Raw genomic sequence first — 27,069 nt, 5'->3', positions numbered from 1 at the left:
CTGCCTGCATCACATCTTAAAAATATAGAATAATCTGGATAATAGTTTACTGTCACAAGCTGCAAACGCAGTTTTAGCTTTCGTTAGGTTTGTTAAATTTGATGACTAATTCGCTCATAAAAGTTTGGTCTAATTTGAAAGTGGGGAGATAGGGAAACCTATTAAGCTGGTATCTCTTTATGGGCGTTTAAATCGACTGTTTGCAAACACAAGACACCCTTCATTTGTATATGACATAAAGCTGAGATAGAGAAAGTAAGCACTATTCGAGTATTTTTAGTCCAAGTACAAAGTAGCTCATAGTTAGACATATTTTACACTCATGTAGACCTTTAAACTCAAGCTCCTATCAGTATTTGGCATAAGTGAAGTTTACCCACAAGACTTAGGAGACTGTTTCTACTAAATGTCACCATCTCTATCCATTATTTTCGATCATTTGTTCATTTCCCTATATTTAACCTCAAAGAAAGCATTTTGGGGGAAATTTTTTTAACTGAGCAGTAACCTAATGCAGAACTTTGGACCAAAATCTGATCTGATCTGATTTACATTTTAATTAACCTACATCCACTATAACGCTAATTAGATGCACGCTCAAAGGAAAGCCACAAAACCAAAATCAATTTAAAACGTTTTTATTTCTGAGACAAAAACAACCATGATTACTTTTGGCAACCATGTGCCTCTCCCTGACAGGACATGTGTAAAAGTGTAATCAGAACTAGATATTACTGGCAGTTACAAAGGGTAACAACCCCACAGCGAAAATAAACTAGAATTAACTCAATCAATATGTAAAACCAAGCTCAACTCATCATAGACACCGAGTGCATTCATTCAACTGTTGTAAAACTGCTGAGTAGTAGTCCTGCTTTTGATTGGGCAAGTCTGCATTAACTATGCTGATCAATTATTACATTTGCAGCCAGAAAAAAACTGAATTGCAAATGACCAATCATTGATAGAGTTTTCACCACCTTACACCTTAGTTAGTTTTAGTTTGTGGTCACACTCGACTTGTTTAGTCTATTCCAAACAATGAACAAGTAGGTGAAGATCAATTAATGAATAACGAGAAAATCTTACATTATACTATTCAAGTGAAATACTGAAAGAAACAAATCAAACACAAAAAAGATACTTTCCAACATCTTGCATGATGTAAAAATGTTGGTCTGGCTTGCTGCAGCAGAATTGGCTAGACATTGTCTGGATTGGACTGTTTCTTCTTCTGCAGTACATGTAGACCTGAAAACACTTACCTTCAGTGCTGCGGACAGAAGCATTATCTGTGTACACACACACACACAACCCAAAGTAATTAAAAAGCAGGGGTGTGTAGGGGTTTTTAACTGCATTAACATTTTTAAGGAATCAAGAGAAATGGCATTCTCTTTCATGCCCCACTTTTTCCACATTGTTCTTCATATCAATAACCCTTGTGTATATAAAACACTCTTAAAAGTATACCATTAGAAAAATACATTCCAAGGAAATCATGATGGTTTTAAAAAAATGTTTGGATTTTGCTACAATCTGATTAACATTTTTTCATTTATCAAAGGTCAGGGATTCCTCTAGTTGGAGTTTAGGGTCCACAATTTTTACATCAAATACCTGTGGAGAGTATTTTAGGGGATGGTCATGGAAATTTGAACCGACATGATGGATATAAAACATTCACCTTCACAAGTAAAACAAAAAAAAAACAAAACAAAAAAAAAAACAAACGCAAAATAGGATTTTTCATTTTGAACAGTAGAGTGTTAACAAAAGTTTGTTTGCTGTCTTATTAGTATTGGTGTTAGTTAATTTGTCCATATTCCATTGTTTTGAAGAACAAATGAAACGAACAGCAATATGGCACCCCTGGTAAAACACTTTTCCTGCAAAACTTCACAGAATTTTTACATTTTTATTTACTCAATTTCAAAAACTTGTCTGGGCTTATGGTTCAAGATCAGATATATGTTAGGACAGCTAAGTCTAATATTTTTTTTTATAACTGAAGTTTTGATCTGAGACAGTAAAAAAAAACAAAAAAACAAAAAACATACATGTAACTCAGTGCTTATTTGCCAAACCCATTATATTCAACATTACAATCTAAAAGCTTGTTATCACAAAGTGTTTACAATCACAGCCTATTTCAACAAAAATGCAAGACATGAATATGATGGGTGGTTGAATAAAAGATGTGTTGCACTGGATAATATGACAAAGTCAGTGTTGCAGTACCTTTAACAAATTGCATTGGAACTATCAGCTGTACTGACTTTGCTCCTTTTGTTGTGTTTGGATGTTAAAAATCAACAAAAACATTTTACGTGTGAAACATAAGAGCAAAAAAGTAATATTCACTTGAAATGGAAATTTTTCAATTAATTGAATTCCATCTAAGATGTAACTACAATGGCTGCTTAAATGAATATGAATTAAGTGTAAGAATGAATGCAATTCACATTAACAAAACACAACAGACCTCAAAGACAATTTGGTTTAGAAATATTGTGATGGCTATTCACTGTGATTACACATACATCAAACATCAGACACCACTTTGTGAACATTATGTGTTTTTTACTGGTTTATCTGAAATCGTCCAAAAAGGTGCAAGAACATATAGACCTCCAAATGTTCATGGTCTATATATTGTTTAATCCCATCCATCAATCAGAGCACATTGCAAAATAGTGCATTCTTTAATTTCTCTTACCTGGTAAAATGTGTCCGTTTGAAGAAGAAAAAAAACAAACCCAAAGCAAAATAAAAAAGGAATAAAACCACTCACGTAGACAGCTAAAAAGTATGATCTAAGAGTAGACAAATTCAATATGAAAAACATTTTAGCACTCCAAAATGTACATTTAATATAAATGAGCCAAACATGTAGAGGAATTCACCAAATGCCAAATGTACCTCAGTAAACATTTTTTATTACAACACCATCTAGTTTTTAATCAAAAGCAGAGACATTTACAAACATACTAACCATGAAAAGAATATATGAGAATGAGCAGGAGAGGTGGGGAGAAAACATCAAACATGTACCCTATAAAAACGGATCTCTAAACTGAATGTACACAGTACGGCGGGCAAAGGAAAATAAAAAACAAATAGGATGTAATGTTTGTGTCTTCTATTTGGGGGGGTTGTGCAGGCCATTTTATTGTTTCTTTGCAAAAAGCATCACACATACTCATCTTCATGTCAAATAAAACATCATAAAAATAAAAGAGCTGTTTGGAAAGTTTCTTTTCTTTCATCTTTAGTTACCATGAGTACAGGTGTTTGGATAACATAGCCTTACACAGGTCTGGGTCTTCCATCCACTGCTCTTAGTCAGGCAGACAAGATGAACAGACAGAGAAAAGGATGGGTGGAGAAGGAGAGGAGAAGAGAGATGGAGGGGTGGAGGAGAGGTGGCGGTTGTAATCCTGTCCGGTCATGCAGGGTGGGGAGGAGGTGGTGGTGGTGGTGGTGGTGCACTGAAAGCGTTCCTCCTTTTCCTTCCATCCATCCTTGATCCACGTGAGCTGAAAGGTGTCAAAACGAAGGGTGGAGTTTGGTTTCGAGGCACCCACAGTGAATCCCCCCCCCCCCCATCCACCCACCAATAAACCTCTACACTACACATAAAAAGTGCACGCCAGGGCTGGGTTCAATTCACCATCATTTGAGTCACAAGGCTGGAGTTCATCCAAGTAAACTTACTTAACATTTTGTGGTGACAAGGGTTGGGTGATCAGGAAAAAGGACACAAGTGAAAAACACAGTCTCAATCTTCTTTGAGTACATTAACATTTGTCTCTCTGAAAATTCTCAGTTGAATGTGTGTTGCCCCCAACCCTGGCACAGACAGAGAAACATGTCATGCAAAATTGAACAGGAAATATCGAGGGAGCAGAGGTGAAGTCTATCTGCATGTACACAGCAAAACATCCAACAACATTAAATGCAATTTATCACCGTTACTGAAAAGTGGATTTTTAACTATTCATTCTGTATGTGAAGTAAAAACGTCTGCTGATTACATTTTTATGAAGACAGACAGTCAATGGGATCCATATATAAAACTTATCTTGGGACACTGAAGTTTGACATTGTTACAGAGCTGTCTACAGTGTTCACTGAATTACAAAATCAGGGATGGACATGAGGGAAAAGTTTATTGTTCTAAAAAGAAAAGCTATGCTGAGGTGAAAATGGCTCATTCTCCATTGTGGACAGCTTAAGTGAGCATGTAGTTATAGTGTGGCTTCACAGGGCAATTCTGCTTTATGTACAATCATATGTTTTTACTGTGCTTTGCACAAATTATGAAATTTACTGGGAAAAGGGTCAAGTATTAGACATTGATTGAAAATATTTATTATCGATGGCAAGTCATGTATATGTACATGTTATTTTCTATTCAACAATTCCATTGCCTCCTCCCCTTTAATGTTAGGTCTTTTTAAAGCTGATATTTTAAAACCTCAAGCTTTTTATTTATTTGTGTCATTATTACTAAATGTTTATATTGTGAGTTTTCAATATATTCTTATGGTATTCCCTTTTTGCAAACCAATCAAAATGGATCCAGATACGTCAGGAACACCCTGTTAATATTTTTTCAACCCCATTGAAATGCTAGGAACAAGACAAAGACCTAAAAACTTTTCACCCCGCCCAAATCCCTCACCATTTATTAACTTGACTCAAGCAAAAAGAGAATGTGAAAAATGTGCCTCCAACCTGTGTCAAATACCATCATTTTAACAAACAGAGCATGATTGGTTTTTAGGTAATTAAGTATTGTAGGAGTAAAACACAGCAAAGGGACAGTAGATCAAAATACAAAACTACAAAAGGCACGCATCGGACTCAGACACAGCAAATAATACTTTGGTACGGTGATGTGGTTGCCAAAAGCATCTTAGGACTTTTACATGTAACAGAAAAAAGCCTCTTAATGTCAATGTGATTTAGTATACCCCTGTACGGTCTTGTTAACATAATGCCAGTGAATAAGCAGCAATAGTTTGTCACTGAGAAAGACAAAGTCCAGTATGAGAGATACAGGTAACTGGGAAGGCAATCTTTTCATAATTCTAAATGGCAGCCACAAAGCTTAAATCGGACTACCAACAATGATCAACTGACCTGATTATATTCCTGCCCATTCAAAATCCCTCTTAACAGAAATGTTACATTTTTCAGATGAAATGACAACAATTCTGATACAGAAAGTCGCTTCTAACTGGTCAGGTGTTTCTATTAATCTAACATCCAGTTTATTGGACCCTGATGACAAGAGGCTTTACTTTACAGGGTACAGAGGTGTCAAATAGAACTGGCCTCACTTACAGGCACCAGGTCAAATCAGTACAGATAATTTTACATGGTTCAAAGATTTAAATGCATATTGAAACTTGTTTAGGTTTTTGCTGTAGAAGGGTGTTTGTTTTACAAGGTGCAGACAAAAACAGTTTAACCAACAATAACAATATTTTACATCACAGTAGTCAAACTACATGGTACTGCTTGTCACACCATTATTCAAAAGTGGCTAAAACATCCAGTACAAATGGGTATGGGCATGACTGAACTTTTGTCAATGGTCAAATTGCATCTAAATATCAGACTAACAAATCTTTTGTCATATTACAAGATATGCCATATTATTGAACCCTTGATCAGTGTAGAATATTATAATTCATTGAAAACATTAAAATGTATAGCAGTGTTTCAGCTAACAGCAAGGAAATGAAGCAGGTCAGAGCCAAACCAGGGTCAAGCAGTTCATTAAACAGCCTGAAACAGAAGCAAAACAATATTGTTGCTTTCCACCACTGAAAGTTTGACACTGAACTTGCAATGTTCCTGCTAGACTAGTAAGTAAACAGCTGTTAATGTTGGCTATGTAGCAATAGCAAAACTTACGAATAGCTTCTTTAAAAATTCAGATTACATTCCGACATTGTAGTAGTCTCTGTGGGTATCACCTTTATTTCCACTGTCAATTATCACATCTTCAGAAAATAGTTTACTGATAATAACTAAATTTCTCTTGCAATTCCACTCAATGTGACTTCATAACTACATTTGTTGACTGTAATAACCTGGTAACGAAACGTTATTAAAACATGTCTTGTTCTACCTTGTTTTACCTTAGACCATCTCTCAGTCAGCTATATTAACTATACAATTCATTTTCACCCTGTTATTTAAATGGGCATGAAGGTTTATTGTCAACCTTGTGCTGAAACTCTGTTTGACCCTGGTTTGACATGAGCAAATAGTATGCTGTGATCCCCAGCACAAATACACCTGCAATCAGACTGAGTCCAGTATAAAAAGTAATTTCAGCCTGGTACAAACACTGTGCATTCCCCCATGGCAATATGAACAGATAAAACAGTGTTAAAGCATATCTGCGGACACAACAAATAGCCATACTACTATAAAAGCAATATGTTTTGCAATTCTCAAATGTTTCCTGAATCACATGCTGTGAGATATCAGACTGAATGCAAAGGTGGATTTTGGACATGGTCAAATGGAAAATGGACATATTTGGCCTTATTACATGTATATTGCCCACTTCCTCATTCATTTCATTTTTACTGCAAAAACATTTTTTGTAAAAATATACTCAACAAATGCATTTTTGGAACCTATACATAACCAAATGTTATTCAGCCTTGTGCCCACTGGGGATCTCTTATCTCACAGAGATACCAAGATATGTGTTGGAGGAGACTGCAGTAGATCCTGTTGCAATGCTACAATTGAAACTGCAGAGCTCTCTTCAAACTCAGTTTTTTTCTTTAAGCTGCTGAAACTCTGAAGATGTACAAATGCTTTGAGTGAAAGTAATCATGACAAAAATATCTACTTTCTAACTTCACAAAATTAGAAAAAGTAGTTTTTGTTAAGAGGTTCCCAGTGGACACAAGCATTACTCTTCAGTAACACCTTGTGTAGATAAAGGACAATTGAGTGGAACAGAGGTCAAATCAACTCAGCTAACGCTGACAGCTAAAAATTAGCTCAACTCTACACTATATCACATTACAGATTACCGAGAGAGTTACTCCGTTACAGTCTAATGTATGGTTTTCTGCTTTCTGAGTTCAGCAACTCCACAAGCAAAGCCACCCCAGTTAATATTTCTCAGTGAGAGAAACGGACATGCTTATGAAAAAGCTCATTTATAAATAATGTATCTAATGTACAGAGCATATTTCCTGCCCTGCAAGCATAACTAAATTAAGACATTAAGGAGTGAATGAAGTTTCTGTCTGAAAGCTCATTTAAAATTATGAGAAATATTATTTGGGGTGATGCACAACTGTACAGAGATGCTGAAGGCCTTTGTAACCTATTAGACTCTGCTCTATAAAGGAGTGGTTTACACAACACCACAGATATCTTAAGGCTTTGGCAGTGAAGGACATCAGAACAACACAAAATAGTTCAAACTATTATATTCAACTGCTGACGCAAGTGACGCAATGGAAGAAAACATCTTCCCAAAAAGAATACAAAATTATTTGTGAAACCCTAACACTGAGAATCCATGAAAACACCAGCAAGTGTCAGGAAATTTGCCTAAAGAACATTTAGCTCAAATAATTTGACAGCAACACATATCAGTTGTGTACAAGCTAATCATTTCAGATAAATGTATCTACAACTCACCCATAACATGACTCAACATCCAAAAAGCCATCCATAATGCTATGAGCCAAAATACTCAATAATACTTGTATGATCTCTTGCCAACGTAGGACGATTTACCATTGAAAAATAAACACTGAGTCTAAACGGGAATCATTTCAATTTACATACAAGAATCACATAAAAACAAAATATCAAAAGAATGTAAATTTGTACTATGTATCAATCAATGTCAAAACAACAATGAGCATCTAATCATGAATTTGCTGCATTGATATTTAAATTTGTTAAGAGTTTTTATTTACTACGTGCCTGAATCACGCAACTCAACTAAATAAATTTAATGACGGCCTGATGACAAGGCACAAAAACCTGGGTTCTGAAAGGATAGATTTTCTGATCCTAGCTTTGATTTCTTCAGTTAATATTCCGTGCAATTTACTCTTTCCAATAATACATTTGTAAGACACTGAAATTAAGTATTCACTGATCCTTCGTGTTAACCAATTCTGATAATAAGCAAATTACAATTAATTAAAATTTAAAGCCACCGATCAATCCATCAGAATTCTGTATGTCCTTTGACCTTTGCCTCAAATAAAGGATCTGTGACATTATGTGTACTAATGGCATCAAAATTTGGACATCACACTAACGTCTATGTTGTCAGAACATGACATCAAAAGGACATAAGCATGATATTTTTTCATTTCACCTCAATGTCTTAAATTGAGGTACAATGGTTCAGAAGTGGCTACAAAACATTCAGTTTGACAAAAGTAAAATGCCAGGAAATATTACTGTCATGCAAATATGGCACAATCACACTGTCAAAATTCTGTGTCCAAAAACCATCAGATATTGAAACTGTTTGATAAATAAATTTTCACCTTCTCTTCATTAAAAACATGACAATAAACTGAAATGGTAGTATGTATACAACATTACAAAGTGCAGATTGGTCCATTATTGACAAGTTGAACATTGTAATTTTTTTAAAAATACAAATCAAATCTGAACAGACCAGACAAATTGCTAAATGTGTTGATGATTGGGGAATACTGAAATCTGAAAACTAGCCAATCCGTCAAGGAACCACTATCAAAAGCACACTGATAAAACTACTCAACAGTCACAACACTCTTCAATAAAGAGTAAACTGTAAACTTGCATATAATGAAATGCCAAAGTACTGAATCTTGATATTAAAGCCTGAAAAATACTCAACTTTTGATCCACTGGCCATAGCTGCTGGTAAAACCCAAATTCTGATTATTTCCACTTTAAACGAGCCAATTGCATGTTTGAATTTGCAGAGTTGAGTTTATTTGTACTGCGTAATTAATATACAGTATGTAACAGCTTCTCACAGGCACATGCTTTCTCCTAGAGAATTTGTACCTTTATTTTGTAATGTAATCAGAATACATAAAGTGGCTAATGAATTTTGTAATTTACCAGCCTCAGAGGCCTGTAGACCAAAAAGTAACAATTCATCCACAAAATCAATTTCCACTCACTGCCAGTGTATTTTCTGTTTTAGGGATAGTGGTTAAAAAACACCACAGCACAGATACAACTCTTACAAACCGCTTTGAGCAAAGTGAATACAATGAGTGTGGATTACACACATTTTTCCGACAGACAATATACACAGTAACACAAGTGTAACCACCAATTATGAAACTTGGATGAAAGCACTTACCTTACACCTACCTGAAACCAAAGGACAGAGTATTAAGTCTTTTCTTGCTTACCTTGTCTCCCCTAATCCCATCCTCAAGAATTCACTTTAATAAACGCTTATGGTCATTCTATGTTGAAGGGTTTTTTAATTTTTTTTAATTAAACTTAAACATATCAATTCATAAGTATTAAAAGTGTTTTTATAACTTCTTATGGTCTATGCATTTTCATCTCTGTGACTGTACTGATGAGGGGAAAGAAAACGTTTTACTTGATAATTTGTTATTTTGGATGATAACACACCACACACACTGTAGATCAAATTTTGACAAGTGTCTATAAAACTAAACACTGGAATTTTCTTCCTTCGTTGTGTTATTAACTCAACTGTCTCAACCCAGGTCCAAGACAAATACAGTGAGGAAGAAGACAAGAGCAGAGCTTATGACAGAAGAAAATAACAAAGGTTGTACCCACCTCCCTTCTTGTCTAGCGGTGTCGGTACTCCCTCTCCCTCTCTCTTTCCCTGTCTCTGTCCCGGTCCCTCTCGCGATGGCGGTCACGCTCCCGGCTGCGCTCTCGGTAATAGTCTTCGTGCCTGTCGCGACTGCGGGACTTGTGGCGTCGGCTCTTTTCTCTGGAGCGACTGTGGTCACGTTCTCTGGAGCGCTCTCGCCTGGCAGAGATAAAGAAACATGATTAGGCTGTGTATCAGGGGTTTCAAAGTGCTAAATACAAAATCTTATATGGCCAATTCCTATTAGAAAAAAAACAAACAAACAAACATAACCATATAAAATGGGAGCCAAGTAGTCCATGTAGCTTCAAATCTGGCAGGCTTTTTCCCCTTTGCGTTTGATCCAAATTACTTGCAATACTCTGTCTGAAGTTTTTGCACATCTTTTTTAGTATAGATTAGAAACATCTTCAATGTCATATTTCATAGGATACATGGCATGGATTAATGGCATTAGATCAAAGTCTTACCTGGAGGCAGAGCCGTAGCTTTTTGACTCAATGCCGTGAAGACAGTCCTGCAGGGAACTGATGAGGACCTTACAGCGGTCGTCTGCTGACACTTTGGACTGCTTAATCAGACTGATGGCAGTCACCAAGGTCTCTATAGCACTGCCATAGTCAGCTAAAGAGGGGACATAAAGTTGCATTAAACTTTGATTTATGATGGTTTCTAATTTTGCTGTTGGCGAAGACATCTTGACGATCAAAACAAGCACATAGTTGTATTGTATGTACAATAGTGTGTTACCTGCACTAGCGTCAGACACAGCCCTAGATATGGCACTGGAGGAGATGGCTCTGTTTCTGTTCATGATCTCTTCAAACTCTGCCTCACTCAACGGGGTCCGTGATGCCTCCATCTCCCTACAAGAACACAGACAAACACACAAAGGTTGGGGCACGTGTTATGTTTCAGATTAAAACAGACAGTTATCTTTGCAAACTATCTTTAACAAAAAAAGTACAAATCGGCATCTTACAACCGTGAGTCCATAATTCTTATACAGAATAGAAGGAGCGACACTTTGTGCCAGGGTATCAATAACATAGTAGGAAGAGAAAATTATATTTCCATTCTTACCGGCCTCCAGGACCGTAGTCTCCTCTCTCATAAGGTGGTGGGCGTCCATATGGGTCGTTTGGTCCTGGGGGCCCTCGGCTGTCGTTGGGCGGCATGCTGTTGTTGCCCGGTGGGGGGAAGAATGCAGGGTTGACATGAGGGGCTGGTGGCGGTCCACCCGGCGGGGGACCTGGCATGTGTGGAGGTGGAGCCAAAGCCATGGGGGGTCCAATGGGACCTGGGGGCCGAGGAGGGAAGGGTCCTGGAGGTGGTGGACCCTGCTGAGGGGGTGGGGGACCGGGGGGAGGGCCGTAACCTGGAGGAGGGGGGCCTGGAGGTAGGGGTCCCATTGGTGGCTGGCCAAACTGACCAGGGAAGAGAACAGGGGGAGGAGGTCTGTCACCACGATTTGGAGGGCCAGCGAGGGGAGGGGGGAGACCCTGTCCAGGAGGTGGAGGTCCTGGAGGGCCAGGGGGACCAGGTGGACCAGGAGGGGGACGTGGGGGACCCTGCATCCCACCTTAAAAGAAGAACAAAAGGGACAAAACAGAAGCTTATGAAACACACGCTTTATGTTTTGTATATGTTACAGCAGGAGAAGCCCTCCCCAGCTTTTGAGTATGATGGGAAATAAGTGTTCTGGTAAAAGAAAAGAAAAAAAAAACAGACTTTTTCTATTTGAAAATGTAATTGGCTGGGTTAACATAACACAGATCAGCCGTTCGTTGGTCTAGCTCTAGTATCTAATATCTTGCAGCAACCTGTATTTTCTCTGGTTCATTCATATATAGATATTTTTGGGCACTGATTGCTCAAAGCAGGGACAATGACACGGACAGATAAAGAAGAGCAAGCCATAGCTACAGGGGACAACAAATGAAAAAAGGACCACAAAATAATATTGAAAAATCAGAAGGCAACAGAACAGATGAGGAGATACACTCACAGCAAATTATGTCAAGCAGGCATTTTTTTTTTTAATCTGAGGTTTGCATTTAACACCGACTTCTTTTTCCTCAGCACTTAATTGAGAGGCGGGCACTGCTATAAGTTTCCAAGTTCAAAATGTCAGGCTCATACATATGACATACCGTATATATTGCAGTTACCAAATAGACTATTCCAAACAAGGGCCACTCATGAGATGCCATTTAGGGCTTAATGGGGATTACACAGCTTTGTCATTAGACACATATTAAACCTGTCATGCAACTGTATGAAGGAATTTTACAAAAACAATATAAAGGGAAGTATTTTCTTCATATTGGGTCAACTACACATCCTTAGTGGACTGAGGTGCAAAAGACATACAGAAATACTAAGCAGTAGGCAGACTGCAGTATGGGCTTCAAAACAACTTGCTTCTGCCTGAACAGAGCACATCTCTAAATGGTGTGCTTCTCTAAAATTTTATAGTGTGAACACATTAAAATATTTACCCAAGCCTCATGTATCGCCAACAGTATTTGATGCAAGCTGTCTAGGGATTTAGATGTTTGTTGGTAAATTCAGCTGTTTCTGAGGCAGTCAACCTCACGGTGTCAATGGCACAACTTCTACCAATCAACAGCTAAGGGTTAGGATAAGAAGGCGATCGATCATATCAACCAGATCAATCGAGGTGTTTCACCTCTGCCACGCCAGCTCCCGTTCCTGCCCCCCGGCGGGAAGGGATTGAAACTCATATCCATCAGAGGGCCATCTTGGTGCCTAATCAGATCTGGTCTCATCCCCGAGCCTAATGGGGAAGAAAGCAAACCAATCACAACTCTTCCCTGCATAGACTTCTGCCTACCAACTGAAGGACTTTCACAGCCCAGCAGCACGGGGGACCAGCCACTAAGCGAAACAAGAGATGCGAAAAAGTGGGATGAAGGGCAAATACGCAAAAAAGGAAAAAAGAAAAAGCTGGCAACTCCATTCTTTCCTACTGGAAGTGTAAGGCAGCCAATCCAAGATTTGTAAGAAGTTGAAAACTGGTAGCTTGCCAAGTGAAGCTTTGAGCAAACTGCTTGTCAAGGAATGGTGTTGGAAATTGTCAGTGAGCAGCAAATTGCAGCCAGGGAGGGATTATTTGTTCAACTGGAAGTGAAGAGGGACAAAAAAGAACAAACAAGATTTGGAGGGAAACATGCAAAGACATAGCCCTGCCAGCACAGATTTAAAGGGAGAGAGATCCCTCTCTAGAAACACACGCACTACAACAGACTAGCCTTGGTTCCATGCGGGCGTGAGTAGCAGCAAAGCCTGGACTGTGCTAACAGAGCAGCACTGCCAGACACAGAGCACAATTTTATTAACCTCCTGTAATGTTTTCAAGGCCCTTGTCACACTATGATGATTATTTCAATATGATGCAGCACTATATTATTGCATATCACCACATGAACAACAAAAGCCTGAAAACAAAAACATAAGATTCAACATAATAGGGGAGGGCAGCTTTTAACAATACCAGGCTAATTCAGGAATCCACTGACACATAAACCTCAACTGGTGATAAAGCATGACCACTGCCAACTGTGAGTCCGAGCAAACCAATACATACACATCAGATTACACATCCTGTGGTGAGCTAATACTGTGACTCATGATGTGTATGTCTTCCCAACGCATCCAGCCATGAATTAGCCTCCACTTCTGAAACTGGAAAATAATTTATCTAAGAATAGAAATTGAGTTCAGATTGATTTTCCAGAACCTGGCAGAGGAAACAAACATTTCATCTGCCATGAACTCACCTTGTTTAGTACGGCGGGGCCAATCTAACATTCAACAAGGTCCTATAACCTTTTTCCCAACTCATATCAGGTAAAAAAAAAACAATTACTGAAATGCCAAAATTAAATTAAGAGGCAGCTCGTGATTTACAGTGAGTGTTAGTGCCTGAACTGACCTTTCATTGTTCTAATGACAGCCTGATACCTCCTACACTCAGGCTATAAATGGTTCAAGTAAATTCAAAAACTTCACTGCTTGGTATCATTAGACATGTATTTGAGTTGAACATTAATTCCTATAGAATAAACTTGCTAAAACTTCCATCTGATTACTGAATCTGCGCTCTTTAGATATTATCTTTAAACTGACTTCACTGACAGGGACATTGTCCCCACCGTTCTGGTACAAACACCTGTTACCAAACTAACCAGGGAAGTGTGGTGGAGGTCCTCCAGGCCCAACAGGACCAGGGAAGCGGTCTCCTCCAGGGCCAGGTGGTCCAGGGAACCTTCCTCTGCCTCGACCCATGGGGAAACCTCCACGGGGGCCTGCTCCAGGGGGACCGGCTTTACCTTCCCCAGACATCTGACCTGACTGGGTACCTGTGAAATAATAAGGCAACATTCACTTTTCCTTTTAATATCTAATAAATAGGAAAGAGGTGTACTGTGTGTGGAGCTGTGGACGTTATGTGACTGAGTGAGTAGCTGAAGGACAACATACTGGTATAATTGACTGTACATGAAGTCCATATATTTTACTTACATGCTGCAGCGTAATTGCACTTTCAGCAGACTGACTTGTCACAGCATGTACAACTTACTTTTACATGACTGGTTTTGACCAGCATTGTGACAAGTCTTTTAGTTAACTCTTGCAGAGTGCATCTTAAACAATGCAGACACCAAGTGTGTCCTACTTACTTTTGCGTGACTGCATCTCAAACTGGCTGAGGGACTGTTTGTTGCATGGCGTGACAATAGGATTCTGACCGTGGAGCTCCCTCTTTGATAGGAGTTCCATTAACTTCCTGGATGATGCTTCTGAGCCCACACACACCAGGGCAAACCTGGGAGACACATGCAGAGGACATATAAAATCACACTTGTGCAGAAAATCAGAGTTCACCCTCCAAGAATGAATTTATTCAGTTTTTGATTTGTATAATTTCTGATGACTTTGACACTTCACCTTGACTTGTGTGGGTCATTTTTCACTGGTGTGGCTTCTTGCTTTAATCTTAAAATGGTAAAATACTCTGACACTATAGAGAACTGGTCTCAAATGTCATTTCACAGTCTACTGTTCCATAATGCACTGCATCAGATCTACAAGGATCTGTGCTGAAAGTGACACAAAAAAATCAGGCCTAATAAAATGTATCATTTGCACCAAGATCATATGCATTTCCCTCTGTATCCACTATAACAGCATTATGACAAGACATGCATGAAAATGGCAAAATGAACCTGGGATGTTACAAGAGGTAATTATTATAACCTGTGATTGAGTGCAATCATGTGACACACAGATAATAAAAACCTCACCCTTTGGACTGCCCGTTTGCTCTGTTTTCAAAGAACTTGATCTCCAGCACATCTGTGATGCCAATCGATCGGATGGCTTCTGTCAGGTCCTCATCTGTTGTCCACTGCATAACAGAAAACAGCATCTTCTGTTTATTCATAGTGACTTCATTAAATTGATCATTATGTAATATTTTACAACCTGCGTTTACTTAACAGAACATGTAACGATTAAACCTGCAATTTAAGAGAATGTGATTTAGGTAGTCCCCAATTATACAAATATAATAATTCTCTACTACCCACCCATGTGAGGTTTCCTATATATAGGGCGATCCTTTTTCCTGTGTAGGTGTACACCACATTGGGCGGGGCACTCTTCCCTCCCTCTGTGCCACCTGGTGCAGGCAGCGTGTCCAGGTAGTCACGGTCTTCTGGGGCATCACCATTATTGGCTGATGGGGATATTACATCATCATACAGGTCTATCTGCTCGTGAACTGGATAGTCAGCTTCCTGTTAAGTATGACAACAACAGTCCGGTCAAACACTTAAAACATGTTATGAGCACTCCCACAACAGATTATACCCGTTCGCATCTGTAAATAGATGTGAGGTAGCTGCACAGTGATATTTAGTACCAAAACACATAGAATCAATAATGTTTTTATTATTCAGTATGTTTCACTTGACTTCATTTAAATCATTTTACTTATTTTATGTCTAAATTCAAGAAAATGTCTTTCTTTTGATTTTGACCCACTGGGCTATTAGTCTCTGTCAGTCCAGGTCAAGTGGTATGGTAACTTCTTAATGTTGACAATTCACAGCCCATGGCTATATAAAAAGCAAAGGCTGTTTCTCACACATGCACAAAACAGGCTAATCATTACAGCAATACACATAAAGGATATATCTGTATGATATTACACTCACGAAAGAAATCTTTTTATTTATGGCTTTATTCATAATCAATAATGATAAATACATTTTGGTTAGTTTTATTGCTCACACACTGTTGTGGTATGTGCTGTTATATTACATTAAACACTCTTGCACACCGCAAAACTGTTAACTAGGCCTGTTTTTAAACACTTAAATCTGATCGTCTAATCCACAGTATACTGAATCTTAGTGTTACCTTGTGAACACACCTATATTCCTTAAAGCACATCAGTCATATTTTATATAGTCATTTGACCTGAGTTTATGTAGAACAGGTTATTGGAGCAATTACAGTCATTGCGTAAATGCATTCCCAGCATTGCAGACACTCATGGGGAAGTGTGGACATAGTCACTGAGTCAGTCATGTCAGGATAAGCTAGTCTCAAGCAGAGTGAAGGGCAGATTTTGTTTACCTTCCTGTCACAGTGTAACTCGCACATAACCTAAATTGAGTCAGTGAAATAAAATAATCAAAGTGAAGTCTTCACTAACTTTAGATATACAAACAAACACACAAACGTTTTTCCTTTTATGTTGCAGCATGACATATCTCTAATTAACCCTCGAATGCATCTGCTTTTTTGAGTTCAGGTTTAACTGTTTAACAGAAGGAGCTCGTGACAGAAACCACAAGTGGTGCTACTTCGGGAACTCAATGCATGAGCAGCAGAATGCTTCTACACAATATGCACAATGGGTGAACGTAACACAACTTTAATGTTATGTCGTTGAGATTTTTTTACTCTAGATAACCTACAAACAACACAAACTGCACCCAAGATTAAGCTAATGTGGCCTCCTCTAGTTGTACACTAAAGGGGCGTGTGTGGGAAGAAGAAAACAACATGTACCGAGCAAACACATAAATGCTACACGAAGCTAGCAGTCAAACTAACAACTTATACATCCATTAATTGAGCTTCTCATTCATACATTTTCCGTTTCATACCTAACCATTCAACATTTCAATTTAAGTTCCTTCCAACCCAAAGTTCGTTTTCTATAAACTAACAACACAAAGAACTACTTATTTAAAAAGGCAGCAAGTGGCTAACACTTAGCTAGCTAGCGCAACTGTGTTTGTTTCTAACCCGCCATTGGCGGCCATGCTGAGGCCTGAAACTGTGAATGCTGAACAATGAAAGCGGCTGCATTTCGCATGCACCCATAGAGAAACAATCTTTGCATATAGCACATCGATTAATTCATGCATCCCACGGTGTGTTAAATACCGACAACACCACAAATTAAACATTTCGAGTCGATAATATTAGCTAAGGCTGCAGGCTTGCAGCATGGTGAAAGTAGGCCTATATGCGAGAGGGGGTCTTTTAACCAACAGAGCACGCCATTTTTTCGTTATAATAACAAGACGGGATTACACACACATACAGAAAATAGCACCATTAGTCGAAATGTGCTAGATAAGGATTTAATACCTGGTTGAATTCCTCCTCTACGTCGGCGTAGATGTCGATGTGATCCACACCGTCCGCCATTTTCCTCTGGCCCGTCTCTCGCTCTCCGCCCGGCGGTACAGAGCAACAGTGAGCCACAAACAATGAGTCAGAGAGGGAAGAACAAGTCCCTGCTGGCCCACCTCAGTCATTACAAAACATTAGATTATATCCGAAAACGCACTAGTACTTGCAGAACGTAATGTATTCTACTCATTATTAAATGGAAAAGGATGAAATGTTATGGATTGTTAAGGGAACTGTTTTGACTTCCTGAGATAGAAATTTTAACTTTTGACTTTTCTCACTATCTCATAATTTTGACAGAAATGGGCCTCCAAAGTTTAATTTATACTATTATACCATGAATATACTAAATGCCAATATACTTAAATGTACTATGAATGTGATATCTGAAAGACTGACAGGGGTATGTCAAATAAAAAACAAACCTGCCATCATTGTCATTGTTTATCACAAAATCATTCTGCAGGTGAGCAGTTTCTTTATTCTACTGTCTTCTGAAATTCTAAAAGTCTGTATTGTCATTGGAGGAAACTGGATTTAAGATTAAAAAATTATGTGATAGTTGTTTTTAAGAACATTTTGTTGTTGCAGTACTGAGTCTTTGGATTACTATTCAACAAAATCTCACTCTCTAGTTGACTTTCAGCACAGAGCCAAGCAGGACATTTGTCCATTATCACAAACAATGTAAGAAGTGTAAATAACTTTGGTCCATTTTTCTGCTATCTCTTCTTACACCACTTTTTTGGCTGATGTCAATTTAAAGCATAAAAGTTTAACTGTTTGTTTGGTACCTATGGATGGAACTGACAGATTAACTGACTTCCGTATTAAAAAAGAAGTCCAAAAACTATTCACTTCACTTTGATTTTTCATACAATCATGACATGAGTCTGTATTTTCCAACAATTGCTATACTGACCCTCTTTTAGTCTGGTACTGCTACCTGCATCCATGTTTGTGCAACACAATAATCACTGATGCACACTGACAACAATTACAGTAGAAAAACCATAAGGATAATTTAATTTGCTTTGTACAAATCATGGCTTCAGTCAACCAACATACAACGTGGACATGTCAACCACACAATACACAGGATATTGTATAGTGGAAATTACAAACAAATATGGAACAAATAATCAAATTACTCTCATAATCCCAGCAACAACAGAACATACTGTAATGATTCACACCCACACGCACAATATGTATCTGAGTCTATTACATAACCAGGCAAAAATCTCAGGCAATTTTGTCATCAGAATCAGTTCAATTCATAGACATGCTTTGTGAGATGAAAAATATTATAGAAAAAGCTACAGGGACACTCACAGCCCAAAATACAATGAAATGCTGAGCAATGCAGTCAAGAATATGAAACACATAAGCAGATGTATACAAAAATACCCTATGCCATTAGATTTACAAGATAAATTTACATTGCAATTACATATGTACTGTATCAATGTGACATTTTCAAAAATTAAGCTATGACTAAGTTTCTTCCATAATTATGACAATGTTGTTTCTCAGAGTGAGTGCTACCTATTATTTTGCATTTTATCATGAAATTATTAAATCTTATGGTTATTTATGGCAGAAATAAGTAGCGGATGCATGACATTGAGGGCTTACAAAACCACAGTCTCAAGTAAACGCATTAAAGTAAAATTCTTTGTTTCACATATGTTTGTAAAAGTGCAAATAATCATTTGTGGTAAACACATGCAGACTGAAACCATGTATATGCATTTTTTTTAAATCTCAAAAAAAAAAAAAAAAAAATGTGAATACATTTTGAACCTTAGTCTATCATTGTGTTATCCATGCTGATCATAGACCTACGCTCTGTGGGAGTTGCAGTTTCTACATGTCCAGCCGAACAGACAAACGTAATTACAGACAGTATGTACAAACACAGAGAAAGACACAGCTGATAAAGACAGAAAGGCAGACAGACATCTTTTAAAGAAACAAATATTTTTGGGAAGTCATCAAAGTATAAACTCAAAAATGAGATCCCCAAGGGGCTGACAATCCCCATTCTTATGATCTTTATTACATTTTTATACTTACCTTAAATTCTGTCTAGCTCCATTGTGACCACTTCCTAGGCACTGAGCCATACTCTCATCCATTGTCCATCATCCATTAATATTGCAAACAATCTTGTAAAACATGACTCTCACCAGCAACACAACAATGTTTCCCCACATGTTGCTGTAGCCCTTCTCTCAGTGGATATTATTCAACATTAAAAAAAGCAAAGCCTGTAAATAAAGCATTGTGGATGATAAATATCGGATGTGTGTGTTTTGATGGTGTGCATGCTTGCGGCCGCATATATAATATGCACGTGTGTCTGCCACACACAATATAGTGCGATATGGGAAATGAGAAACATTTTTTCCCCCCTGGACTTTGTTATGTTGCATTTGTGACTCACAATCCCCTTTTACCAATGCACATCATAGCCACCACCAGCATCTCTCTTTAATCCCATTTCATTTTAAGTTCCAAAGTGGTATGTGAGAAAGTAACTAAAGGAAAAGTATCCATGGCAACAACAGCCGATTAAATTGCTTTCTTTGCAGTTTTCACTTCAGATTTATTGATTTCTATGTATTAACCAACAAATGCTCATAAAGCACATGAAACGTCCATCAGGAGGGACCAGGCTTGTGAGCTCATGAGCAAATTGTGCAGGATTAGATTTGTTTTTATAAAAAATCCACTTGAGGTGTCCAGTGTCCAAACACATCTCTTGATTTATTCCAATCTCCTCCTTTATATGAAACAGCAGAGTTGTCCATCATCAGGAGACAAGTGCCGAGAAGGAGACACAGATAATGAAGAGAGAGGCTGAGAGAGATATAAAAGAAGCCCGTCCGCAGTCATTGGCGTTCTCCTACAGGGACAAAACAGAAAATGATTTCACTTTGAGTTTCTTCCATGATTCAAGCCATTTTTATACTAATATGATGTCATCAAACATTGAATAAATAAATATATGAATAAGAAGATAGTAAATTTAGAGAGGAGGGACATATATATATTATGACAATGTGTGCCATGAAAAAACAATTGCATGTCAACCTGAACAAGTTAATAATTTAATAAAATTTTAACTGAAATCAATGCTCGGTCAAAGCTGGTGTACACTGGCTGCAGATGTAGTGGACCAATGAGAATCTGACCTGCGGGTGGTAGGCGTGGCAGGACTCGGGCCGTCTGCGAATCTTCTGCGACCTCATCCTGTCACACTTTACTGAGGCGTTATGTACAGGGCGGTCAAGGCGTAACAACAACAGAGGTTTCTCTTGCATTCTCATTCAAATACTAATACAAGGATTTTTGCAATGTAAAGAACATATTACAGAGAAATACCATGGCAGGCTCACAATTTGTACCAATTCAATCTGAACTAAATGTACAGCTGCAAAAATCAGTTTAAGTAATACAATGAGTGAGTCAAGCATGGTGCAAGGGGAAAAGCCTTATCAAAACACTATTATAATGTTCACATGTGGGAAGCCAGTGAGGGATCATGTCTTTGTTGCAACATTAACAACTCCTGCTTATTGTCCACACCCTCTCCAGAGCAGGAGTTTGCAGCAACAGGGAGTGCAGTACAAAGGGAATTCATTTTGGACAAAGACAAAAAGGGCAGCAAACTGATTATGGTTATTGGTACATTTTGGTCATTAGGAACACATAATGATGCTGTACTTTTAAAAGTGATAAAGTAAGGAACGTGACTAACATGCCAATGAGTTATGCAGTGAAATATCAACTGCTCTACCATATCCAAAAAGTATGTTAATTTCTCAAGATGCTCAGTGAATACCAAGATATCAAAGGATATATTTGACTTCTTTGGGCTCCAAGGTGAGCGGTCCGTACTGTCTGGAGCAGTCACAGTCCGCCTGAACCACCAGCATCAAAAGGTTGCTCTCTGGTATTTGCTGCACCACAAACATCCTGACGCACGCACACACACGCACACACATGCACACAAACGCACACATCTCAACACAAACGCACACATATGCACACACACGCACACACACGCACACACACGAGAAGATCAATGTGAAAATGTGCACACAAACAAAAACACTGAGATATAAAACCTCCCATGTCATGTATGACATTAACACATTTTTCAGTCGGAGATACGTCACCCCACAAATGATAAATAATACTAATAATAAATTAGCAACAACAACAACAACAAAAATCACATACTCATTCATGAGTCATACATTTATGAGAAAAAAATACAGATTTAGTCAATGGCATCAATTGGTGGCAGTGGGTAATACTGTCAACCAAAACACTCCACTCAAAATGTCTAGATCTTTTCCAGCACAGGGACAAAAAAAAAGCAGTGTCTGTGATGTGTCACGCCTCTTTTGGCCTCATGAGGGCGTTCACACCCAACATATGATCACAAACCTGCTGAAATAATACAGACCAACCACAGAACTACAGTGCTTCTCTGTGTCTCTCTTTTTCAAAGACACACACATGCTGTGATGCTTCCCTCTCTTTCTCCTCTTCCCTTCTGTTTGCCTCCCACTGTTTTGCCCATTTCTGTTTCTGTCACTCGCTCTTCCCCCATCTCTGCTTTTTCATTTACTTCCGTTAATACTTTCTCTCACTTTTCCAGTGACTCTCTCTCTCACTCTCCATATGCTTCTCGATCTTTCTATAACCCTGTGCATCCTGATCTAATTTCGTTCCTTTCTACTTATTTCCATCTTCCTGATACTCTTGTATAAACACACACTGCTTTAGTATGCAGAGCAGAGCAAAGCCGCAGAAAATGGATTTTAGAAGGACAATTTAATATGACTGGTCCAGGGCTTAGAGAGGAGTGCACTGCAGATTTGTGTGTGTATGAGTGTGCATATGTCTGCTTACTTCTGGCAGCGTCCACACTTAATAATGCTGTTGGTCTCTTTGACTGACGGCTCGTAAACGAAGCTGGGGTACTCGGTGTCACACGGCTGCAGGATGTCCCCTTTTTTCTTATGAGCTGAGGCTAATAGAAAGATAGATAAGGGTCACATCTCAAGGTTTGGAATATGAATGAGTGCGTGTGACAGTGTATGTGTGACGTTGTTGTTGTTGCTGACTGACAAGCTGAGAAGAGAACGAGGGCTACTATTTAAATGCTTCACACTTCGGCCATTTATATCTCAGTCTACCATTACCAGAGCTGCTCCAGCTTGCTGTGTACTCCAAACAAAATTGAATAAGGTTCCTGTGTACAGGCAAAATGACGGTTTTCAAACCTGAAGGATGAGCCATAATGGCTTGTTAGAATTTCACATCTGCTTGTGAGATATGGTTTTTGTTTGGTTTCTTAAGAATCACAATAGCTTCAGTCAAACTCTATGTTCAGTTGTTGTTTTGAAGTATTTCCCAGTTGTGCTTGTTCCCACTGAAAGCTACTTACGTAATTGGACACACCAAATTCTATTTAGTTTGAAGTATACTACAAACACTACACCACACATTGAACACACACACTGAACAGTGATCCTCCTCAGAGACACTATAGACGGATACTCACACACGCTGAAAGATGGCTTGGCTGAATGGAGGGATGAGGATGATGATGATGATGATGATGATGATGATGATGATGATGATGATGATGATGATGATGATGATATGGAGTAAGAGGAAGAGCAGATAAGTGACAGGTGGAGTAATGAGGTGGGGGAAGGGGATCAAAGGACACAATGTTGTTATTGCATAATGACCTTTAGACTGGTGTCCAATGTTACACACAACACACACTCCTGGTATTGAACTGACACAACATGCATGTTTGTCATTACTTTGACATGTTTGTGGTGACAGTGATGATGATGAAAATGATGATGATGTAAAGGCCAGACTTACTACACTTATGTTAATTTGTTATGTTATGGATGTCTTTTAGATTTATTTATGATAAATGATAATTATTACTTTATAAAGCGAATATTGCAGTAACGCAGATCTGTTCTGAGGGTTGTAATGATGTAATGAAAATATACGTAATTTGTAATAAAGATGCTTAGACCCTTACTGGCCATATGAGCTTACCATCAGCAAAATGCTCCATGTGCCACAAGCCACAGATATTAAACTCCAAGAGAAACCTTGTGAAGAAGAGAGAAGAGGAGAGTGGACAGAGAGAGGGAGTCAATTAGGCGGCTTTCATTATAGACCAAAAGCAGATTGCCAGCAGATTGCATGCAGCTTTCAAAAACTGGGCCAGGACCCAAAGTTGTGTCATGGGAATATTAAAATGGGTCCTCAAGTTATTCAGCAGTAATTGGAAGCTTTGGTCGCTGTTTTTGTCTTAACTGGATAACTAACCTGTTCTTTTTAATGTAGCTGCTGTATGTATCAAGTGACTTCAGCTCTTCCAAGTCACTACAGTAAAAACCGAAGCTGTTATCCTAAATAAACAGGGGACCCTCTTTAAACCCTTCCCCTTGCCAGGGGAAGGATTATCTTTGGACAGAGGCAAGCTAGCTGTTTCCCCACTAACTTAATGTTGGTGATAGCTTCAAATGTGCCATACAGACAAAAGCGTAGTATTGATCTTTGTGTCTGACTCTCGGCAAGAAAGCAACAGGAATTGTCCCCAATATATTGATCTATTCCTTTAATGTTTTTGATTACTTTAGTAAATAACTATTATGTAATATAATAATGCTAATGTACTGTAACATGAGGATATGGTCGCTTATAAGGATAAGCTACATCTCTTGCTCCAAAAACATATATCAAAACAAGACCAAATAATTAAATGGATTTCAAAGTAATACACCTGTGATACATCTTAACGTATTTCACTTTTAATCCACTTAATTTCACTTCTATTTTCACTTTTTTACATGTTGGGATTTTTTTTGTGCAAACTGTAACAGTGCTGCCAACCAAGAAACAAACTTTCCACAAAAATTACAGAAAATTTGAACAAAAATCCACTATATTTTGCAACAGTCAATTCTGGTTGCCCCTAGCAACACTTACAGTAGGAAGTTGGAGAGGAACCACTTGAGTGCTGAAGCCAAACCATAGAAAGGCTGAAGAGATAGATGGATAGATTATAGTTACTGCAGAATTGATTGGACCATTGTGTTAATAACATTGTATACAGAGTGAGTTTGCTGTACATACGCTGAGGAGTGGACGGGAGCTGCTGACAGAGTGTGAGTTCATCTTACACATGGCCTGGTAGTCGAACAAGGACACCCTGAGGAAACACACACACGCGCACACACACAAAAGCACATGGTGTTGCTCTTCTGGCAGTATTTCACTGACTTACATCGATTTCTTGACCCCCCCGCAGACTATTACACACAGTACTGAATGGCTGAGCTTAACCTTTGTACAAGTCCTGATCCCTAACTTGACTTAGAAAAAAAGGAAACCAGAAAGAAAATCATCTCTGTGCCAGAATTACTTTCCTTTTTAAGCAGAGGTTTGACCCAGTGTCTCAACCTTTTCTTGTTTTTCAGCTGACTATATTTGGTCCTTATGCAGGTAGAAGCACAAGAACACATAAATATACATACAATCTCGCAAATGTATGCACATGCACTGGAAACATAGACACACACACACACACACACACACACACACGCAGCCACTGAAGTTCATGCATGCTCAAAACCAGTTATGTAATATCCTGTGTCAAATGAAGCATGACGAAATCTTTTAGCTGTTTAAAAATAGCACATCACTCATGAGATTTCAAACATAAAAGACGGGCAAAAAATATAAGGGGAAAAAAAAAAATCCAGAGCAGCCGAAGAAGCTCAAAGGGGAGCAAAAGGGAAAAGCAGGGATATCTATACCACAAACACCAAGATGGGTGAATTAGCTTCCCTCGGCATGAAGAGAGAACAACACAAGGCAGAGACTATAGCATAAAAACAAAGCTTTTGAGTCTCTATAATGAGAGTAAAGAACAGCCTCCAGGCTATGGTCTCACATGCATACTGATGCAAGGCTTAGATGACTAACAACCAAAAACAAAATAGGAAACATTTACAGGCCGACCTCCTGGTTAATTTGTAATACAGCATCGGGGTGACAAGTAATCATGTTCATAAGCCAGTTTCAAATGCATCATATTATAAGCATGAGACACTGGGATGCATAAAATAGCACTTTAATTTGCAAAACAGTGAGAACAGTTCAGCCTCGAGCCACAGAGATTCAGGCCTGTTCAGTACAAGGCAATTCCCTGTTCTTAGGTAACAGATAGAGAAGACAGAGAAGCAGACAGATGGATAGACAGACGCTCAACTGACTTTAAAATAGTTCGTCGGGTGATGACAGGTATTACCTTTTGAACATGCCCATCCTGATCAGTGTGGTCATCACTGATCCGTCAACCTCACCATAGAACTTCCCTGCCTATCAGGAAAGAGATAAGCCAGATAAACTCTGTGTGAAATGAATTGTGTGAACTTATTAAATTTCTGTCATGATAAACTGACAGAGGGAATATCAAATCCCTTACTTGGTGTTCATCCTTCCCACTCTCACCTCAGAGTGAACTATGTGATTAATAATTCATGGGTGTTGTATTGTGTGTTGGTTCGCAATGTATGTTATCTCACATGATTTTGCTGGAGAGTCTCTATTAAATGCAGTCGGCAGATGTGGGCCACAACAAGTATCCTGACAAAATCTGTGTACGACCATCTCTGAAACTTCACTTATTAGCACATTATATCTCCTTTGTTTAATCTGTCAGAAACCAAAGTGTATAAACGACTCACAGTAATTCTGTGGAGCCTTGTCATCACCATTGACGTTGCCAGGCAACAAGCAGAAACCCATCTAACTCTTGGCAAGAAAGTGAACAAGAGTATTTCCCGAAATCACAAACTATTCCTTTATTATGGTTTCACTCAAACCTTAAAAACACCAGAGCCAGGCTTAAACCTAAATGTTTGCTCTAATCAATTACAGAATGATTGGGAATATATTTCTTGTTTATAAACTATTTATTTATTTTATATATTTCTTGTTTGTCTGCTCAGATGAATTAAATTACAACCTTTAACACATTACACATAAAGACCACAGTGACCACAGGGAAGATTTAAGTGATTGTGAGATGTATAATTGTATTTCTAAATAATAGGCACAGAACGGTTTGGATCTATATTCCAAGCAAGCTTCTTTTCTTGCTTTATGATGAATATTTACAAGTGTAAAGTTCTCAAACAATCAAGTCAAAGACTAAAAAGCACTCCAGCTAAATTCTCTCTGTGTCTGTGCAAGTGTGTGTGTGGGTTTGTGTGTGAACTCACATCATTGCGCTGTTTCGAAACTAGGACAAAGCCATTATTGTCAATCACAAAGCAGTCGATATCCTGAGATGTGAAAAAGAGACAGAGACAGAGAAAGCAAAAGATCTGTGTCAA

At 38.4% G+C, this 27,069-nt stretch overlaps 2 protein-coding genes across 4 annotated transcripts in view; both read right to left on the bottom strand.

Annotated features, from left to right (window-relative positions):
• Positions 1–684: 684 nt before the first annotated feature.
• cpsf6 (cleavage and polyadenylation specific factor 6) lies at positions 685–17,654 on the bottom strand. 3 transcript variants are annotated; one of them, XM_022749061.1, is made up of 12 exons: positions 17,567–17,654; positions 15,487–15,696; positions 15,202–15,305; positions 14,578–14,723; positions 14,083–14,256; positions 12,564–12,671; positions 10,955–11,453; positions 10,622–10,737; positions 10,342–10,495; positions 9,832–10,030; positions 9,374–9,384; positions 685–3,539 (listed from the first exon to the last, which is right to left on the bottom strand). In XM_022749061.1, the coding sequence occupies exons 1-10, from the start codon at positions 17,624–17,626 to the stop codon at positions 9,844–9,846; spliced, it is 1,758 nt and encodes a 585-aa protein (XP_022604782.1). In that variant the 5' UTR covers positions 17,627–17,654; the 3' UTR covers positions 685–3,539; positions 9,374–9,384; positions 9,832–9,843. The 3 variants fall into 3 exon arrangements, with proteins under 3 accessions (XP_022604782.1, XP_022604781.1, XP_022604783.1); XM_022749060.1 differs by lacking the exon at positions 9,374–9,384; XM_022749062.1 differs by lacking the exons at positions 9,374–9,384; positions 12,564–12,671.
• A 994-nt stretch (positions 17,655–18,648) lies between these two features.
• Positions 18,649–27,069, bottom strand: part of LOC111224495 (voltage-dependent calcium channel subunit alpha-2/delta-4-like) — an 86,374-nt gene continuing 77,953 nt past the window's right edge. The window contains exons 32-41 of the mRNA XM_022748995.1: positions 26,956–27,018; positions 25,980–26,050; positions 24,803–24,878; positions 24,656–24,708; positions 23,717–23,772; positions 23,196–23,216; positions 22,541–22,661; positions 21,480–21,595; positions 20,812–20,894; positions 18,649–20,522 (exon numbers count right to left, since the gene is read on the bottom strand). Of these exons, the coding sequence (XP_022604716.1) occupies positions 20,430–20,522; positions 20,812–20,894; positions 21,480–21,595; positions 22,541–22,661; positions 23,196–23,216; positions 23,717–23,772; positions 24,656–24,708; positions 24,803–24,878; positions 25,980–26,050; positions 26,956–27,018 (753 nt within the window). The 3' untranslated portion in view covers positions 18,649–20,429. The remainder of the gene's footprint in view (positions 20,523–20,811; positions 20,895–21,479; positions 21,596–22,540; positions 22,662–23,195; positions 23,217–23,716; positions 23,773–24,655; positions 24,709–24,802; positions 24,879–25,979; positions 26,051–26,955; positions 27,019–27,069) is intronic.

This window comes from Seriola dumerili, unplaced genomic scaffold, assembly GCF_002260705.1.
Source record: "Seriola dumerili isolate Sdu_G_001 unplaced genomic scaffold, Sdu_1.0 BDQW01000138.1, whole genome shotgun sequence".
Classification (NCBI taxonomy): Eukaryota; Metazoa; Chordata; class Actinopteri; order Carangiformes; family Carangidae; genus Seriola; species Seriola dumerili.
This window is presented reverse-complemented; position numbering and strand designations above follow the sequence as displayed.

Bases quoted from the DNA above. Each gene is read 5' to 3' on its own strand.
- cpsf6 (XM_022749061.1), bottom strand. From the start codon at position 17,626: ATGGCGGACGGTGTGGATCACATCGACATCTACGCCGACGTAGAGGAG. The intron at 14,257-14,577 runs GTAAGTAGGACA...ATTATTTCACAG, and splicing joins TGAGATGCAGTCACGCAAAA to GTACCCAGTCAGGTCAGATG. The intron at 11,454-12,563 runs GTGAAACACCTC...TCTTCTTTTAAG, and splicing joins CGGGAGCTGGCGTGGCAGAG to GTGGGATGCAGGGTCCCCCA.